This window comes from Prinia subflava, chromosome Z, assembly GCF_021018805.1.
Source record: "Prinia subflava isolate CZ2003 ecotype Zambia chromosome Z, Cam_Psub_1.2, whole genome shotgun sequence".
Classification (NCBI taxonomy): Eukaryota; Metazoa; Chordata; class Aves; order Passeriformes; family Cisticolidae; genus Prinia; species Prinia subflava.
The window spans coordinates 43,811,893-43,832,526 of record NC_086283.1 but is presented as its reverse complement, the minus strand read 5'-3'; the positions used below and the strand labels follow the sequence as shown (position 1 = coordinate 43,832,526).

At 36.2% G+C, this 20,634-nt stretch overlaps 1 protein-coding gene across 8 annotated transcripts in view; it reads left to right on the top strand.

Annotated features, from left to right (window-relative positions):
• The window catches only part of PAM (peptidylglycine alpha-amidating monooxygenase), a 125,895-nt gene extending 105,261 nt beyond the window's left edge, over positions 1–20,634 (top strand). For 6 of the 8 annotated variants that reach the window (XM_063421676.1, XM_063421674.1, XM_063421675.1 and 3 more), the window contains 11 exons: positions 2,559–2,688; positions 7,592–7,708; positions 8,216–8,288; positions 9,584–9,791; positions 10,430–10,630; positions 13,288–13,406; positions 14,385–14,484; positions 15,828–15,881; positions 18,157–18,369; positions 19,210–19,266; positions 19,822–20,634. In XM_063421676.1, the coding sequence (XP_063277746.1) occupies positions 2,559–2,688; positions 7,592–7,708; positions 8,216–8,288; positions 9,584–9,791; positions 10,430–10,630; positions 13,288–13,406; positions 14,385–14,484; positions 15,828–15,881; positions 18,157–18,369; positions 19,210–19,266; positions 19,822–20,003 (1,454 nt within the window). In that variant the 3' untranslated portion in view covers positions 20,004–20,634. The remainder of the gene's footprint in view (positions 1–2,558; positions 2,689–7,591; positions 7,709–8,215; positions 8,289–9,583; positions 9,792–10,429; positions 10,631–13,287; positions 13,407–14,384; positions 14,485–15,827; positions 15,882–18,156; positions 18,370–19,209; positions 19,267–19,821) is intronic. The other 2 variants (XM_063421672.1, XM_063421673.1) reach the window with 2 other exon arrangements.

Here is a 20,634-nt window from a genome sequence, read left to right as displayed (position 1 = left end):
CTCTCTTTCTCTTTCTCTCTTTCTCTCTTCTCTCTTTCTCTCTCTCTCTCTCTCTCTCTCTCTCTCTTTCTCTCTCTCTTTCTCTCTCTCTCTCCTTCTCTCCTTCTCTCCTTCTCTCCTTCTCTCCTTCTCTCCTTCTCTCCTTCTCTCCTTCTCTCCTTCTCTCCTTCTCTCCTTCTCTCCTTCTCTCCTTCTTTCTTAATGACTCCAAGTTGAAAGGTAGAAGATCTGGTACCTAGTTTAGAGATCTCATTTACAGCAAAACTGGTGATCTTGGTTTTTCTAAGTAATTATAAATTACTTCAATGGGGAAAGCAATTTTCATTGGTCTCATATGAAACTGTTCCATGGACCACTTATTCTTGTAGGGAAATAGTAAAAATCTTAGATAAAGGAAGTCTAAATGTAGTGAGTTTTTGTAAAAAGCTAGTTATCTTTCAGAATGGACTTGCAAAGGAAAAAGAAAATATAATACTAATTAACCAATTCTGGAAAAATGTGATTAAATCTAAAGATTGTATTGAGGCTGGAGCTCTTGTGATTAGATTGTATTTCACTTACATTCATTTTATGGTTTTGATTTATCAGAAATCTTCTATTCCTTTAAGTAGAAACATTTTCTCTTTTATAATATTTGTCTTCTGAGAGACTGAATAGAGGCCAAAATTTAGTGTTCCTACGTTTTAGCCTTTTATTTTTTCTAGCTTTTTTTAAAAAGGCTCAGAGGCCTCTGTAACATGAAACGTAGACAAGCTTTCTGGAATTTTACATAAAGTGATATGAGATGAGCAAATGAGGAAGCAGATGCTCAATTTCCATTATTTTATTCCTTCCAAAATCCAAACATCTGTGCATATACCTGGCACTGCAGCTGCTGTGATCAACTCAACTGTACAGAAGTATGAATATGTATCTTTTTTTTAACAGCTTTTCATTTAGCTTGCAGCTTTTGTTCAGCTAAAATTTCCACAGAGCAGGATTTCTTGTTTTAGAAGTTTCTGATTACTATTCTGGATATACTACATTTGCTGATAGCTTTTAGGTTTCTTTTAGGTCACCTACTCTAGCAATGGTATCGCAGTCCAAACAATTAAAATATCTTCTAGTCTGCAGTAGGTTTTCAGCACTGGTTTCATATTTCTCTTGGATAGGTTGTAGAGAATGATTTTTCCTCCACTGCATTCCTGTTCTTACTCCTCAGAGTACATCTCTTCCAAGTGAAATGTGAGGGGAGGGTATTATCAGGACAGATGGGTCACACAGATGGCTTAAAGATTTTATACATTGTTTCCCATTAGTTTTACCTTTCATTGGAAAATCACTTCCAGGTGAAGGTGAACCCTCTCAGACTCCTTGGGTGCTGTGTTCTAAGGTCTGTGATCTGCCTTCTTTCATCAGTGCAGGATGCCTGGCCCTTTGTGAATTTGGATATCTGTTTCACCTGCCTAGATGGTACCCCAGTGATTGGTGTTTAGGATCATGGCAGAACTCACAAACTTTGAGTTTCACAAACTTTGGGTGAACTGAAAGTTGCAAAGAAAGCATGGTTAGTTTCAAACATTCTTAGTGGCTCCAGTTTCACATAACTTCAAAGAGATTGCTTCTTATTCACCATCAGTTTGGCTGTATGTGCCTACATGTAAATTATGCATTGTAGAAATACCTGAATTATGCTGAACAAGTCGATTTGTGAAAGGAAGCAGTCGTGGATTTCCTAACATGTAGAACAAATTTTATAATTTTTCTTTTTATTTTATCAGAATTAGTGAGAACTCTTTTGCCGTTAAATTTTTTATTTTTGATAATCTAATTCGTTTGTCTCTTAATATACTGCCAGAGTCGCACATGAGCAACCTCTTCCAAATAGTATTTAAGCAGGTGATCTGTGAGAAATTAATCCTTGCAGTCAACTCTCTGCAACTTTTTGAATATTGAACAGTTTGTGCCTTTCATCCTCATCAGTCTGCTTTTACATTAGAGAGATTGAAGTGACTATATTTTTATCTTTTTTAATATTAATCTCTAGAACTATATTTCTCTCCCTTAGTTGAATTTTACAGTTTAAGACAAGTACAGGAAGTCTTTGTTAAAAGCTTTAATAGAAAAAAACCCCGTGATTCACCTTCCACATATTTCATGTAGTGATTCATGGTATTTATTACACATTTTTAAATAAACACTGATAGTAATATTTAAATTTTCCTACTGATTTGAATTGTATATTTTTGTAATATTTCAGTGTAGAAAGTATTTACAGAGCTTCTAAAACTTCTAGAGTCTGTATACATGTATCCTTACAAGACGGAGAAAAGAATGGAGTCAAATACAGTTTTGACATTTCTGTCATCTCTACATAGCAGGTTGCCAGTGCTTGTGCATGCTTTACTATTTCAAAACTATCCTTGGAATTACATTGCAATGCATTGAATGGAAATACTGCATGTAAGAAAATGTCCGTGTAATTTCCAATAGTCTGTACCAAATGCCAGTTAATCATATTTGGATTTTTTTTATAAATTGTCTGGTTTATTTATTTATTTATTTATTTATTTGGTCAGATTTCCACATAGAAGAGGCTGTGGAGTGGCCTGGGTTAGACCTCAAACTTGGCCAAGTTTCTGGGTTGGCTCTGGACCCTGAAAATAACCTAGTTGTCTTCCACAGAGGTGATCACGTTTGGGATGAAAAGTAAGTAAAAACCCGTGCCGAACAGTGAGTTAGAAGGTTGAATTCCTGTGTGCTGCTTACATACCTTCTCAAGGAAAGACTGATTGAAGTTCTTTTTCCATTTAAAAACTCAGTTCTTTGGCTGAAAGTGCCTTTCAGAGATTCAGAATAGAAATGGTGACTGGCAATTCAAGATGATGAGTTATTAGGTCTTTAGACAGTAATACTGTGTCTCTAGGGGAAAAGAATATAGTACATTAGGTCCTTAAACTGTATGACCATGTTAGTTTGATAGTCACTGAGATTAATTATCCCTACCTTTCTGTGTCTCTTAGCGGGAATAATAAGCCTGGGTGAATAATGTTTTGATGTGGTATACTACAATTAGTACTTGGTTTTAAGACATGCAAAGCTATATCCAGTATATATTCATTCTTCTTTGTGTTTATTTACACTGAACAAAATGGGATTGTTACAAGATACTATCTCAAAACAAACTTTGTTCTACTCATTTGATAAAATTCGTTACATTTAGCATCAGTCAAACCAAAAAATATCTGAACTTTAGAATGGTAGTCCTTCTAGTGTTTGTAAAGTGATATAGTCAAAGGTATATTATTTTAAGAACAGAAAATTCCAGTAAAGAGTACTATCTTTATTTTTATAGGTTCTTATGTCTTGATTTTTAAAATTGTATATGTTGTTTATATGGATACTTTTGAAATTCTAACAGAATACTGGGAGAAAGTAGTACAAGCCTGTAACATGTTATGTAGTACTATTTTTAAATAATTTATCTTTTTTCTTCTTCTTTTTAAGCATCAGTTCTCCATATGTATAGCTATAAGACTGAAGGGAAGGGCTCTTTTCAAATTCTGATGAATTCATTTTAAGATAACATAATGTATGAAAAATAGGACAGTATTCTGAACATTACGATAGCAAATTATGCTTAGAATAGTGTTTTATGGAAGAAAGTAAGTTATTCAGGTTTTAAGCTAAATAACAATGCAGATAAGGCAATGATTTATTTCTTATACAGTATTCTCATGCGTCAGTGATATCTCCCGCTCAAGTGTATATACATACAGACTATAAAATTTGAAAGGACTCATTGTACAATTTGTATTACTCAGACTTCAAGTATTCTGTAAAAGCTGTTTTTTATCCACCTACTCAGGAACATAAGTGCTGTTCTTTGTGTTGTTGAATAAAGAATTGTAAAAATATTTGAAAATAGGCTGGTCCTTCTGAAATACATATTTTTGAGTGTCTGGCAATTGAAGTATACCAACAATCCAGAGCACAAAACTTGAGTTTGAGATCCAGCATATTTGGAAAGCCTACACATTTTAAACAAAAAAGAAATGAACATTCCCTAAAACATGTACATACCACCAGTGTATGGTAACACTGCAAGTGGCCTTCTATAAAAATAACTAACAATTAAGTCCTAGTACTTAAGGGTTTTTGTTCACTAGCCCTTCTTTTTTTCTTCTTCTTGTGAAGGATACTTAATCAATGTAAAGGAATCCTAGTGTTGGTAGGGACCCTTAAGTCAGCTGAACTAGAACTCTGTAGGCCTTTTATATAGAGTATGGTTATTTTAAAATGTATTTTGAAAACATGCCGGTTGTTAAACTGTTGTTCACATTTTATGACATGGAGAAGAGGCACACAAATGTGCTCACCCAGTCAGCCTTCCCTTTTTATCTTTGGGTACAGGGCATTAAGTCTGAGGTCCCTTTCATGTGTTGTAATGAAGAAGGAAGGAGGTGGTTTTTTCCAAGAAAAAAAATGGTATTTGGAAGGGATTTATCATGACAGTTGCATGGGGAAGCATAAGAAGTTATCAAACTTTTAAGTTAACTTTTATCATTTACTGCAAATACACAGTTAATCAAATATAAAATTCCTTACCAAACTGTAAACATGTTAAATGAATAGTCTGAAAGCCCAGCATATATTTTCTGTTTCAATGCTCCACCAGCTTAGTACAGAAGCAAATTAAACAAAAATAATCTGTGCTGTTAGGCTATGCACAAGTATTTCCAATGCATTATTAACACAGGCCACAAAAGCTGGTTTCTCATTCAGCTAAATATAGCTGGTTGAATGATCCATGCTGTTGCAAAAGGTAACTTCAGTCTACTTTGGAGCACCAAAGCTATGGAGTGACAAGCCCTGTAATACAGTAGCAGCTTTGCAGTTGCTATAGCATTCCTTCAGTATATGATTTTTAAAAAATAATCCTCTTAAATAAGTAAGGTTCTTCCACAGCATTGTCTCTTCAGTTTCAGAACAGTCTTTGCTATAAGCAACATGTGTCGTGTAGAATGAAAAAGTAAAGCTATTCAGCTAGCTAAGCAGCTGGAACCAGCTGGAAGTTATTTTGCATTTTTTATTGAAAAATGTATGCTATTTATCCAATTTATAAAGAACGTATTAGAGAATATCAGTTACATTCTTTTTACTGCATTCTTATCAAGGTAGGCAAGCTGAGCACAGTACCACAAGGGTGATGGATATTGATCAAGAATAGACCTCAGGGTTGTGCTTTCAGAGATTATGAGATCAGGTGGTCTGTCTAAATTTACTTTATAACCCACAAGAAGGATATTAGATTTAGCAAGAAATTGTTTGCATTAGTGTGAAGTGGCCAGATGAGAAGTAGAAACCTAACTCTGGAATATCATTGGAGTTTGAAATTAGAAGTAGTTGATACACAGTGGATTTTACTTGTCCTTCAGTATCAAAGTGCAGAACCTATCAGAAAACCACATTTTAGAGCAATATGACTGCTATGTTTAGTTATTCTCTTTGTGTGGTTTTGGTCTTGCTGCTTTTAAGCTAGAAGTAGTCAGCAGTGTTTGTGTTCTTATTTATCAGTTAAAACAAAGGAACATTGCCTGGAAATTAATCTGAAACACTGGAAGGAAAAGAGTGACTGATATTGTAGCATTCTAGTCATCCTGCTAGAAAAGAAGTTTGACAGGGAGCAGATGAATGGAAGATCACTGCCATAAACTCAGGTTCACTAGAATTTCTCTGCATGCCATACAATCTCTTATTTACAGTGAAAGCACTTAGTTCCCAGAAGAGTTGGGAATAGCAGGAAATACTGAGGCGTCTAGACAGCACCATTACTAAGAAATAGTACCAAAATAATAACAAGGAAAGCCAGTAATTATTTTAAGTAGTCTAGATAGTCAGTTCTGCAGAGATACAATCATGTTTTCTGTGGGGCTTGTTTTGTACAATACCTACCATCACTAAGATTCTTCTTTGTGATTATTTTGTAGATTTTCTGCAATTTTCTATGTAGACTAAAAATAAGATTAGTTCAGTCTATCCATTGTTCATGCTCCAGTTGTGGTCATCCATAGCTAGTGCAACCCTTACGGGTGTTAGACTCCTTCTAAAACAAAACTAAAATGAAGAGAACCTGTCATTACAGATTACTGTCATGAATGGTAAAGAATATAACAGCACCTGCTGAATCATGTTCAAACAAGAAGGTACAACACCAGTGTAGGCCTTTGTGTGTCATTACTATTTATCCATTGTCTTCCTCTACATGATGGCAGAACTCTGGAGAGAGTTTTAGTAACTATCACCTTTATCTTAACCATTCATAGTCAAAAGGATTATTTTCCATTAGACATTATTTCTACCAGAAGTTAAATACTTACAGATAGTTACTATATGCAATGTCAGTATCTAAATACTATTTTTAAATCATAGCCTGTGCAGAAACTTAAACACATTCTGTATTGATTTTTCTGGTTATATATGAAGCTAATATTGCTTTTCCATATTAAAAATTCTAGACATGTAAATATTTAATGTTATGGAGATGTGAGGCTGTTAGAACTGTACAATATATAGTTTTAATAGCTTTATTCATAGCCTTCTCTGTGACTACAAAGTATATTCTTGTTTACCAAATAGCATCAATCATGGCTGGATTTCTCTTGGGATTAACAAATGGATTTGAAACTACAAAGTGGGAGCAGGGAGTGGGTCTTGTATTCATGCATTTTTCATTCACATGAAACACCATGCTCTAACATTTAGCCTAAATTTTTGTTCAAAATATTTTACACTCTGTTTACCTTCACTAAAAGTTGAACATATATTTTAACAGATCAGAGTAATAGCCAACTTCTCTGTAAGGATACAGACAACTACATTTTTGTTTTTTGGAAGCTTATGATAATTTCATGTCTAGAAAGTGTCCTCTGGAAAGTTTATCCTGATTCTTAATGTATGAAATGTTCTTTATGAATATGTTCCATGTACCCTGAAAATTGAGTGGACTTTAGTGGGATTAGGTGGAATGCATAATACCCTATAGTCTTGTGTAAGCACACTGTAAAAAGGATAAGAACCATAAGAACTGAATCTTGTAGTAGTAAGCTGTAGCAAAATACTGAACTGCATATGAAAAAAGAAAAAGCAGAAGACACACAAACATGCACTTAGACTGCCTTAGATGGTACAAAGCATACCTGGTCTTACTGGTATGCCCTAGTGATTACCTATATTTTTTCTTAGGCTACATTGTTGAATTTCTCATTTCTGGATTGCCAATAGGTGGCAATGAAATTATTAAAAAAAAATGAAAAGGGGCTTTTACTTACTTGCTTTAGGATTATCTTTAATTGTTGCTGGGTTGATTTGGTGCTCCTTCAGTCTGGAAGTCATAGCCTCAGTAGAAGATGCAGGTATACAGCACTATTAACTCTTGCAATCATACAGTGATGGAATAAGGTTTCTATTTAAAGAAAAAAGAATCCAATAACCCCACACTGGAATTGAATACAGAACTTTTAAGTTTGAAAACAGTGCTTTCAGTTGTTTGCATATTGTTCATCAGTAGAACCATCTAATGCTGGCTTTCTATTCAACTCTTTTTGTACAGTTCTTTTGACAGCAAATTTGTCTATCAGCAAAGAGGACTTGGACCAATTGAACAGAACACAATTCTTGTCCTGAATCCAAGTAACGCAAAACTGCTTCATTCCACTGGCAAAAGTCTGTGAGTTGGGTTTTTTGTTAATTGAATATTTCTGTATATTTTATGCCAAAGGGTCCCTGAACTCATTTTCATTTGTTTTATATTATGCTTGTGCATTTGTATACAATTGTGTAATTGTAGCATCTGAGTATCTTCAAGTAAAAAAATAAATAAACACAAAATCAACAAATAATTAAATTAATTTGCCATCTCTATCAAATCTGCTTTCTAACATTTCATACAATTGCATCTACCAGCCAGATTACCAGACGTGCAGAGCTAATGAATATTGTACATTGTCCTTATATGCTAAGGTAGCCTGAGTGAGATATCTGAGATCAACTGAATTTCAAAACTGAGATGCTCTTGTCAAGAAAATTCTAAGCTGTAAAGCTGTATTTTGCATTAAATGCTAACATGAATTAATATGTACAGCATTTGATCTGTAGATAAAAAATTAAATCTTCACATCTATATCATTCTTCCAGAAAGATTTTTAACTTTGTTCTTCTACATTTGTGCTTGCAGATTTTATTTACCACATGGTTTGAGTGTAGATAAAAATGGTAGCTACTGGGTCACTGATGTAGCTCTTCACCAGGTATGTTTATGAAGCTTTAGTACCAAGACCTTCATATTTTGCTGAAAACATTGCTTATCTAGGCCTGTTAAGAGTAACATTAAGAATAACGTTAAGAATATGCCTACAGAACTGATCCCTGTGCACGTCATGGAATATAGTTGTTTTGAATAACTTGCTACAAGGACATAGCTTGGAGAAATAATAGAATCATAGACTCAGACCATAGAATCGTGGTCTGAGTTGGAAGGGACCTTAAAGATTATCTTGTTTCAACTGCCTTGCCATGGGCAGGGACACCTTCCACTAGGCCAGGTTGCTCAGAGCTCCATCCAATGTTGCCTGGAACACTTTCAGAGGTGGGGCAGCCACAGCTTCTCTGGGCAATTTTACCAGTGGCATCACCAACCTCATGGTAAAGAACTTTCTCCTAATATCTAATCTAAACCTACTCCCTATCAGTTTGAAGCTGTTCTCACTTGTTCTATCACTTCATGCACAAAAAAGTCCATTTCCATTATTCTTGTGGGCTCCTTTCAGGTACTGGAAGGCCACAATTAGGTCACCCAAAAGCCTTCTCCTCTCCAGTCTGAGCAACCCCAATTCTCTCAGCCTTTCCCCATAGGAGAGATGCTACATCCCTCTGATCACCTTGTGAGGGTGTCCCTCCTCTGGATTTTCTCCAACAGCTCCCTGTCCTTCCTGTGCTGGCACCCCAGGGCTGGAGGCAGCTCTGCAGGTGGGGTCTGAGCAGAGCGGGGCAGAGGGGCAGAATCCCCTCCCTGCCCTGCTGCCCACGGGGCTTTGGGTGCAGCGCAGTGTATGGTTGACCCTCTGGCTGTGAGCACATACTACTAGTTCATGTTGAACTTCTCATCAGCCAACACCTCCTCAGGGCTGCTCTCAATCCCTTCTCCTCCCAGCCTGTATTTGTGTTTGGGATTGCCCCAGCCTAGGTGCAAGACCTTGCACTTAGCTTTGGTGAACTACACAAGGTTCTCATGGAGCCCCTCTCTCCAGCCTTTCAAGATCCCCCTGCAATTTTCTGCTGTCTTATCAATGCACTTAAGTCTAGAAAGTGAAACTAAATTGTTTGCTTTGTAATGATGCAAAATCCGTATTTTAAGCAGAAGTTTTCTAGAATCAGCACTGTTGAAGAACTAGTAATAGATATTATGGTCAATATATTAAGATTATGTTTGGTATATAGATTTATTTTATGCATGGTGATAAGAGATTTCCCTAGGCTATCTAGGTCTTAGGTTTCACCTTCCATTACTGAGACCTCTTTTCTTTTCCTTTTGACTGAAAAAAAGGTTTTCAAACTAGGAGCCAAAGACAAGGAGCCATTACTGATCTTAGGAGTGGCTTTGCAACCAGGCAGTGACAAAAATCATTTCTGTCAACCAACTGATGTGGCCGTGGACCCGATGACTGGCAGCATTTATGTCTCTGATGGCTACTGCAACAGTCGGATTGTTCAGTTCTCTTCAGATGGACTGTATGTGATGCAGTGGGGAGAAGGTACAGTCAAGGCTCTTGGTACTTCACCTACACGGCTGTTACCATGAACTCATCATGAACCACAAAATTGCTGATGTTACTTTTAATTTTTTTAATTAATTTCTATAACTGAAATACCTTCCAGGCCCTACATGAATTTCAGCCTTGTCCTTCATCCAAATTTTCTCTTGGCTTTTTCCACAGCTACTTTTAGTGGTTATATGTTTACTAAAAGTAAAAAGTAGAGGTCTGTTACCTTGCTTTCAGAATAAATATTGCCGTGTCCTATTTTGTCAAGAAAATATTCTGAGTTTCATAAAGCAGTTTTTTTTCTGAAACATATAAGAAAGGAATCATTTTTTGCCAGATTTATGCTGTGATTTTATCTATTTCAAGTTTTATGAATAATTATATTTCTGCCTGACTCAGAATTATGTATCACATTAAACTATGCTGGATATTCTCAGGAAACTGCAAATTCTAAATTTGGGATTTATCAAGAAAATGCAATAGGCTACCATGAGTTATCTACCTAAATGCTAATAGAAAGGAAGCATCTCCCAGGGTAACATTGCATTATGTGTCATATTGCTGTTTCTAAGTAAAACTGATTGTTTCAGTGTTTATTTTAACACAAACTTGGGGTTTTTTTATTGCAGAGACTACTCTAGGCAGACCCAGGCCTGGACAGTTTCGTATCCCTCACAGCTTAGCCTTGATCCCTGACTTAAATCAGCTGTGTGTTGCAGACAGAGAAAATGGTCGAATTCAGTGCTTCAGGTTGGGGACTGGGGAGTTCACAAGAGAGATCAAACACAAAGCGTTTGGAAGAGAGTTGTTTGCAGTTTCATATGTTCCAGGTAATCTTTTTTCTTGTTCTTCATATTTCAAGTAGTAGTTCTGTGCCAGGATGTCAGTGTTATTTCCTGAAGGGCAATTGTGTTATCTTAGGACAAATATTAATTATCTTCTAGAATCATCTTGATGTAGTGGAAAATTTGAGAACTACTTGTTTTTGTACTTACAGATGAGGGAAGCTTGCAGCTAATCTCTGCCTCTATGAAATGACTGTTCCCTAAATGTTATGTCAACAAATAGACGATGTTGCTGCTTCCTGGTGATGGCACACTTAATCAGTTAATAATGAATTACTATTAATGATAAAAATTCTAAGCATTCATTTTGAACTCCATTGAAGAGATCAAAATTAAGACCAAATGATCAAGAAGGGTTTTTGGCTATAAAGCAGAAGAACTGAAAGCTAACAGAAAACACTATGGTTTTTAGTATCACAGTCTGGTTAACAATTACTGTATTAAATTATAGGATTAGATTTTTAATACCAATACTGAAGGTAAGGTAAATGTTAACTGGATGAGGAACTTTGGCACGTTGGGCTCCTGACTCCTTAATACCAAATTAATATCATGTTTCTCTGGTTTGCATCTGCCAAGAATGTAATAAAATGCTGTGCTGAGTGCAATGCTTGGTATCTATCTGTCTCTGACAGTGGAAAGTGGCATTCTGAGAGTGTGTGTAAGCCTGAATGCATTCTGTAATCATTCCTCTCCTATTCACCATGCATCCACAAACCCATTAGTCAGCAGTTTTAGGAGGTAACTCTGATCTGTTCTTTACAGTATCGTTCTACAGATGTATTTCTCATAAGTTCTAATCCCATTTTGAACTGACTTGTATTGTCTGACCTTCCATCATTGCAGGCTCCAGAAGTCCGTTATTTATTTATTTTTAATATAAAAAGTGACCTAGATTCATTGAGTGCTTCTCAATCTCAGAATTTTGGGAGTTGTGTAACAATTCCACACTCCCCAAATCTGATGTCCTTTCATCTTGCCTTATCTTCTTCAAACCAAAGAACCCCAGCCACCTTAGTCTCTCCCCATAAGATATTTAATTGGTTCAGTTGCTTGAGTATTGCATTTGCCTTTCTCTTCCAGCATCTTTAGTTTCATTGGAACCTTTTTGAGATACAGAGAGTAAAAAAGCACTCAGTACTCAATATGTGTGCATGCGAACTTTTTGCATAGTGTAGAACTGTCCTCTCCATTTCCAGTTCTCCTCCTAATGATGCCAGACATTTTACTGTAATGTTTGTCTGACAGTGTACATGGAGGCGGAGATTTCAGGAGTCTTTTAGGGATGGCTTGGAGAATGTCTCTCCTGGGCTGTAGCTGCCAGTTCCAAGTTCAAACATCACATAGGCATGATCTAGATTATTTCTTAGAAGAAACATCACTTTACATTTGTCTTTGCAGATGCTCTTCTGTCATCTGTTTAACAACTTATTCTTATAAACAGTCTTTCTGGGCTACCATAGTATCATCAAGCTTTGACTTCTCCACAGAACTCAGTTATCCTCCTCAGACTGCTAGATGTCATTGTTCGCCCCATTTTTCAGTCATTGATAAAAACTATTGAATAAAATCTCTGACTCTGATTACTTCAAGATCATGCTATTCAGACTTCTCTGTCCTGAAGAATTAGAAGCTCTGCCCATAAGCTTTGCTCTTTGCTTCTTGTTCATTAGTGGATCTTTCATTCAGCCCTCTGATAACTCACGTTCAATAACCTCTTAGGCACTGCCTTGTCAAGACTTTTCTGAAAGTGCAAGTATGTCTATAGAATCTGCTTACCTGTGTGCTTTTTCTCCCTGTCCAGAGCTGAGGCACAACCCTTAGAGAAGCCAACTTGTTCTGACAGGCCACACTTACCCATGTCTTATTCTTCATTATGGATAATACCATCTTACTGGAGATGGATGCCAGAATTGGTAATGTGTGTTCGCAAGCACCCTTTTGAGTCCTTGTAGGTGGGCACTACCACAGCATTCTGCTAGTCTTCTAAGGAAGTGGCTGTTTGCAGTGCTGAGTTACTTAATTTGGCCTGAAGTTTTTGATTTCACATTTGGTTTCCTTCTGAATTTGAGTGAATGCCATCTTAACCTCATAAATTACTAACCTCCAACTTGTCTTACACCTTGTGCTTCCAGTTGAGCTGTCTCCTCTGATCTCTTTGCTAGGAAAAAAAATCAAGTGTTAGAAACTTCCCAACATACTAAACAGAAAAAACTGACAAAACCCATTTCTTTGCCATAGGCCTCTAATCCCTGAGTTCCCCTTTCACATCTTTTCCTTTTGTGGTCCCCCTTACTCTTCAGCTGACTTTCTGCCTTGAAAGAACTTTCTGATTTCAGGTCAACCATCTGTAGCAAAGCATTCTTCAGATTATTTTTTAACACTTTCACAATCCTTTTACATTTAATCTTTATGTAAAGTATTGCCTTGCTGGTTCTTCTCATTTGAACTGTGTATATCTCCTAAATGACAAAGTTTCAGCTGTTATACCTTACTTAACTTTCCTCTTGTAGTTTAATTTCTTGTTATCTTTCTGTCTCTCTGTCTCTCAGACAGCCTTTTTTCATCTAAACTATTACAGTTCCAACTTCACTGCATTTTGCTATGTGTGGGTTCTTAAGGCAAATCTAATGTTGTTGCAGGTGGTCTCCTCTTTGCAGTTAATGGAATGCCTTATCCTGGAGAGGCAGAATCAGTGCAAGGATTTGTGATGAACTTCTCTACTGGAGAAATAATCGATACTTTCATTCCACTTAGAAAGGTAGAGTGCTGCACAGAGAGCCTGTTGCATATGATTATATATATGAGAACACTGGTAACATTCTACTTTTCCAGTTTCCATAAGACTATTGCAGCAAATAAGATGTTTTATAATGTATTCAAAATTAATTCTTTGTAGAACTAAATAAGAACACTAGAATTTTGGGTCTTAGCTTCTACATGTGGTATACATTTGAAAATTTTACTAACTTCTAGATGATTCCTACAGATAATATCTTCAGCCAGGATAAGCCTACTTTATCAGAGCCAGCGCAGTTCTTAGAAGTTAATTTAAGAGGATAAGGAAGGAATTGAAATATTCATATATTTGGATGCTAGTAATTTGTAAAAAAATATAGCTTATTCCTAAGCAGAAATATGCAACTGTATGGTTATATCCCTTTTTACAGAATACTAGTGTGTAATTTAAGGCTGAATGTTCTTCATGTAGTATTGTACACAAAAATTGTGGGATTTTTTTAACAGTTTCTATATATTGTGTTAGACTAAAGAATGAATCTTACTATTCACACTTCTTGGTACCACATACACTTTTTACTTGCAGTCCAACTTTAAATTATATTGAGAGTTATTTTTTCTGAGTATAGCAAATAGTTGTTTTAACAAACAAAACTTCAACAAAAACTAAATGTGTGGGCTTCAAACCAAGATTCTTTATTTTTGAAAATATATATTTCAGCAGATAAAATGGAATATAATAATATGAATAGAAATAATATTAATATATTATTTTAGCGTTAATACATGGAATGATCTCTATATTGTTATCCCTAGAGAAAGCAAACATTGATTACAAATGGAATTCCTCTCCTTTCACAAACTGGGGTTTCACACCAGCACCTGCTGCATTTTCCAGTGTAAAGCAGGATTGAACACAACCAGGCTCATTTTAGAGGTTAAGAAGGCCTTATGATAGCATAGATACTTAAGAGTAATCTGTGACTGCTTCTCTTCACAGAGCTTTGAGATGCCACATGATATTGTTGCTTCAGAAGATAGAACAGTATTTGTTGGAGATGTTCATGCCAAAGCAGTGTGGAAGTTTGCGTCTGCTGAAAGTATGTTCCTTTTGTTCTTAATGTCCTAACTTCACATTTTGTACCTTCAGGGCAGTGTCACTTACCTGATAACCCCTGGCCAAGAGTCTGGTGGCATAACGAGTGATTTATGTGCACTGCAAACTTCACCTGCAGGAGTTGTGTGCTGCTGCTCAGTTTTCATTAACAGACAGTTCAGCATTGTAGTGTGCTCTGTCAAAGAAGAGTGCTGGGCACATGATTTTGTCACAGAAGGAATCAACATGCATTTGCCTTATACATCCATTGTCAATACCTGCTTAAACAAAAATGTTACTTTAGTATTTTAGTAATTTCAGTGTATCATTTGCTGAGAACTCAACTGCTTCCTGTGAGGTTATCATGCAGAAAACTCCCAAGGTATGAAATAAAAACACAGGTCAGCTTGAAAATATTCATTTCATTGGGAGCATTTGTCACTAGAAAATTAATTTAGTGTCATTTGAAGTCCTATTTCCATACACAGGAAACACTTGCCAGTTTTAATCTAGTTACCCCCAAGGCAGGCAGCCTCACTTCAGGGAGAGGAACCTGATTAGTCAGACATCAATTTAATAGGATTCAGAGAGAGGTTACATGCTTTACAGGAATAAAAATGTAATCCACTGCTCCATTATATGGGATAAAAAAATGTATGACAGACATAAAGTCTTAGTCTTCAGGATGTTAGTCATCCAGTAAGAGTCTGCTGCTATAAATGACTAAGCTAGTTATTCCTTATTTGTTTTGTTTATAGTTCATGGATTTTCCTTTGGGGCATTTGGTATCAGCTGCTCTTAATAACAGGAGACTGGACCAGATAAATAGTAATTCTGATTGGATATGTATATATCTGCATCTAGTAAATTGAACATGAACAATTCCCAGCTTTTATTCAAAGAAACATGAGAATAAAAATGGAATTTTTACAGGTTACATGAGGGAAGCCTTTGTATAAAATTTTCTTTTTAGTTTTTGCAGAAGTATAAAAGAGCAGTAGCTAAGAAACCCTGATTCAACTAGCCTTTAATTCTCTATGATTTTGATTATAATAAACAGTTTTATTTTTGTGAGAATCTATGAACCTTTAGGCATACACATAAAATCTTTTTGTTTCATAGAAGCTGATTATTGCAAGCAACTTTTATGAACTGAGCTCTTCCTTTTTTTTCTATGGCCTTGTGAGCTACTGAATAGTTTATATTGACTCTCCGTGGTGAAATTCAGGTGTTGATGGGAATGTTTACTGCAGGATTGTACTGCACCTTTGAGAAAGCTAGCAGGAAAATGTCACTGAGTGCCTTTCTGAAATATCAGTTGTCCTGAAGAATGATTTTGTTTTACAGAAATGGAACATCGGTCAGTTAAAAAGGCTGGTATTGAGGTACAGGAGACAAAAGGTTAGTCTGATTCATAATGAAAATGAAGGGATCAGTATGTTCACATAGACTAGGGCTGTTTCTGCCAAGCTGAAGAGATAAAATGCTGACTAGTTTGACTGTTTTGTTTTTTGTGAGTTCCTATAAGAACCACTAGAAAGAATCCTGTAACACTGTTACCTGTGCTATTTCACGGCCCACCTAAACATTTCATTTTCAGTGATGACAAGTGCTTCACTGTCACAGAATAAAAAATTAATGAGTACTTTAATTCCATTCTACCATCTGGCGTGGTCCAGATTGGTATCTGTGGCAGCTCCCTTAGATGCAGAAATAGCTCTGAAATACAACGGCGACAGCTACTCCCCAGCACCCTCCCCCCGCTCCACAACCCTCCACCACCAAAAAAGGGTTATTTGAAACAGCAATTGGTTTATATTCTTGTGTAGTCTTTCAGTACACAGCCTTGTCAGTCATGCCATATGGCAAGAAATAACATGTTTTTCTATTTACATTTCTTCCCATAGATTTACCAGTCCTTTTATTTAATTGATCTGCATGAAAATGAAAATTTTAAAAAAGGGAAAAAGGAAATGAAACCATGTAGGAACAATATAAGGAGATAGTAAACACAGAGGAGATTGAAAGGGGTAAAATACCAATTAAGGTAGATGAAAAGTGATTTTAACCATTTATATTCGATTATGTAGGTAATTTCCCTTTCAGAAGAACAGTACCAGATTATGGTACTATCTATAAAGGCATTTAAAATGTTCAAATGTTCTTAACTGGTTTCCTTTAGTTAAATTCAGAGCTTATGTCACTTGCTTCAGCCATGTATACACAGACACAGAAAAGTCAAAAAAATCCCAATTACCAATTGAAAGCATATAGAATAAAGTAGAATAAGGAAGGCTAACATTATGAAACAATGAAATTCTTACTGCCATCACTGTTACCCTTTTATTTTATATCCATTGGAACATCAGCCTGCCTCAGTCACACAAAAGGGAAGTATTGACATTACAGCATGCTGTGTATCTAGGGATATGTAAATGCATTTTGGCTTTCTTTAGCTGGCACCTCTAATGTCATAGAGAAAAAATGCAATAGTCACACCAGGGTAAGAGAAAGGTTTTAAGTAACAATGTCTTAAACTGGTTAGAGTCGGTAGGCTGAAATTAACATCTTTCAACTCAACCGAGAGAAAAGAGCCAATGGACTTTGTGTCATCTGCTTAATAAATGGAGAGCAGTGGCCTGCGCTCTCACAGCCTCCTGGTGACAGACTGTTACAACATGACACACAGCTTGTACTGCTGTGACATGGGGGAAAATAAATGGAGAACCGTAGCTTTGCCTGGAGGTGGGAAAGATGACAGATGAAAGTTTTCCTTAGCAGTAACTCTTTCTTGAACAGACAGCATGTTTTCATTGTGTCATTTTATCCTTGTACTTGTGATAACAGTGACATTGTTATCATTATATTAGTGTGGAGTGTAAATGGAACCATTTGCTATTCCTTCAGAGTAGAACATCATTTTAATTTTTATACAGAATCAAAATGGAGTTGATTGAGAGTGTTTGTGATGCAGCTACTGGTTAAGACATGCTGTTCAGTCTGACTTCAGAATATATGGCTAGACAATTTTACTTACTGAAAGTTATCACAAAGTATATGCAACATCATAAAGGTTTTTCCTGAAGTAGTCTTTATCCTTGTAGGTATAGAATTAAAAAATTAGTCAGGAATGACTAGATGCAGTTTTCAAAACCTCTCCAGATTTGTAGAACCAAAATTCCTTCATGAAATGTAACAGTTCTGAAAATTTAACCCTTTGTCACAGTTTTATTAGAAAGATCTTTAAACTTTTCCTTTCTGTTTATGATAGTATGATGTATACTGGATTTCTCTATTTCTTGTGGAAGTGTTTTTATGTCAAAAGGAGATATTTAATAGACATTATACCACACAGTTATTTGCAGAAGTGTATCATTGGGGTAATTTCCAATATTTTAATTAGTAGATACTTTTTAGGACAAAACTGTTTGACACATCTCCTTTCCTCATTTGAGAAAAGGGGAGGGAATCTTTGCTAGTGAGTGATATTCAGACTTTCTCTTCCTTTTATTTGGGATAACAACAGCAAAAGCAAAAAATGTCTCCATAAGAGTTTGTCTTATGTTTCCGTGCTACAAAGCACTTAAGGTATCCTAGCTTGTTGTTTCCTGTAACACCTTGTTCTGTGTTGCTTGATGCATATGGATTACAAATGGAAATTGTTTTCTTTTTTAAGAATCAGAAACAATTGTTGAAACCAAATTGAAAAACAAGCCAGAATCAACAGACCTTCTAAAGAATATGGATAAACAACACTTGGTCCAACAGGCCAGCAGCACTGGAGTTTCCTTTGTTCTTATTACAACTCTTCTTATTATCCCTGTTGTTGTCCTGCTGGCAATTTTAGTATTTATTCGGTGGAGGAAGACAACTGTCTATGGAGATAACTGTGAGTAACTGTTCTAGAGAATAGTTTTTATTATTCCAGTTCCAGTATCACTGAACACTGGGGGGTGAGGGTATGAAGAGGGCAGCTCCTTGTGTCTCTGCCCTGCTGAACAGTTGCATGGTACTGCATGCCAGCTAAGTCTCTGCAGGGACACAGTGCCAGCAGCCCCTTAGCCTTCAGTAGTGCATCTCAGGCTAGCACCTCTCAGAACATGTATCAAAACCTTTAATTGGTGTCAAGGCAAAAACTGGTGTCTCAGAAATTACTAGAATAAATTCATGTTGTATTGCCTAGAACTCATTACTTAATCCACAGCTGTGAAAGCTTTAATTGGTACTTAAAAGTTATGTAAATGGTTCTAAATTCATACTGTATAATAACATTATTTTTCATAAATTGGCAAACTGCGATTGGTGTTTGGTAACTAGACTTGTTATTTTGTATCGTGAAATTATTTTATCAAGATACTTTTATCCAGAGAAGAAAATGTACATGGAGTAGACAACACAGTTCTGCCACTGGTCAAGACCTGCTGTGGCAGAGTAGGCTATTCAGCAATCTAATAGGGCTGTGCAACTGAATTGGGTGTGTTTTATTTGAAAGTTCCAGCATACAGCTTCATGACTCTTTCTATTCAAAAGTGTTGGCCTACCAAATGTGCTAGATAGCATATCAAATATGCAAACACTCTAGTCGATTGCAGTACTGCCATAAATGGCTTCTTAGAGCTCCTGATTGTTTTGTTGAATGTCTGTGATTTTTGTCAGAAAATACAGGTGCTTATTTGATCACAGAACATTGGGGGTTTAGCTTATTTTTGAAATTTACTTTATTTTTCAGCTGATGGGGAACACAAACTTGATTCTAGTTCAGGCAGAATTTTAGGCAGACTTAGAGGTAAGTAGTCACTGAAGATGTTTTTAAATGCAGTAACTGGATTCTTGTTCTTATTCAACTGAATACTTGTTCTGTATTCATGTTGAATAACAGATTTGATGGAACTTTCTAGAGGAAGGATTGTGGGTAAAGATCAGGGGGTTCTGAAAATGTCTTTTACCACAACTTTGATCTGTCATTATCTGCCCACTAAAGAGGATGAGTCACTACCGGTGGGAGAGCAGCAGCTATAACGAGTTATTGTGAATCTGGTGAATGAAATGAAGCACTTCAAAACTAAGGGCAAATGAGTAGGAACATCACTAACCTGTGTAGAGTTAATGAAATAATGGATGCAAAAAAGGCATAGTCTGAAACTTCTACTTCAGAGATGAATTTCCTTCTTCTTTCCCAATACATACACCGAGCTTTTGTGGCTCATGTGCTGAATCTTTAGAAACAGTTTCTGGATGCACATTTAAAATAATCACCACTATACTGTTTAATTAGTAGATAGATTTTTATTCCCCCCTTACAGTTAAAGGAAACCTTGTGAAAATTGTTTCCTTTCCATAGGGAAAGGCGGTGGTGGAATTAACCTTGGGAACTTCTTTGCAAGTCACAAAGGCTACAGCCGAAAAGGGTTTGACCGGCTGAGCACTGAAGGAAGTGATCAAGAAAAAGATGAAGATGATGGCAGCGATTCTGAGGAAGAGTGTTCAGCATCTCCACTGCCACCAGCACCCTCGTCATCCTGAAACCAACCTTTGAGTTCTCCATTATACGGTTCAATCCAGAATGTCAGATTCCTTTTCCCTTAAGCACGTTTAAGATCTTGTGTATTTAATTGTAAACTGTTCTAGTCTGTGTGGGGCTGTACACTGGTTCCTTTAATTTTTGTTTGGTTTTAGTTATGTTTTTTAAATGGAGGAGTGTATGGAAATTCCATATCAGTGCTGTTGGTGCTTTATTAACATCTTAATAAAGCAAAGTCTTCTAATTGCAGGACTGATTTAAAGCAGTAGTATTCTATCATCAAATATGGGGATCTTGTAAATAAGTCTTACTATCTGCTTCATCAAAATATTTTTTCCGTAATTATTCAGTTGCCAATTTCTGTTTTGTGCCTTTCCTCTTCAATGTCCTTAACCTGTTGCAGTACAGAGAATATACAGTGCCACAAGAAAATGAAGCTGCTAAGTCTTCTTCTATTTTTTTAAATCACTAACATGATATTGCATTGAAGGAAAGAAAAAAGTCTCTATTTAATTTTTTTCTTCTTCCTAACTTGATGTGTTTCTGGAATGTCTTATTTTTAGATGGTATCACTGTTAGAACACTATTTTCAGAAGCTGAATGTAATTTGTGTAATAAAGTATTCGCAGAGCA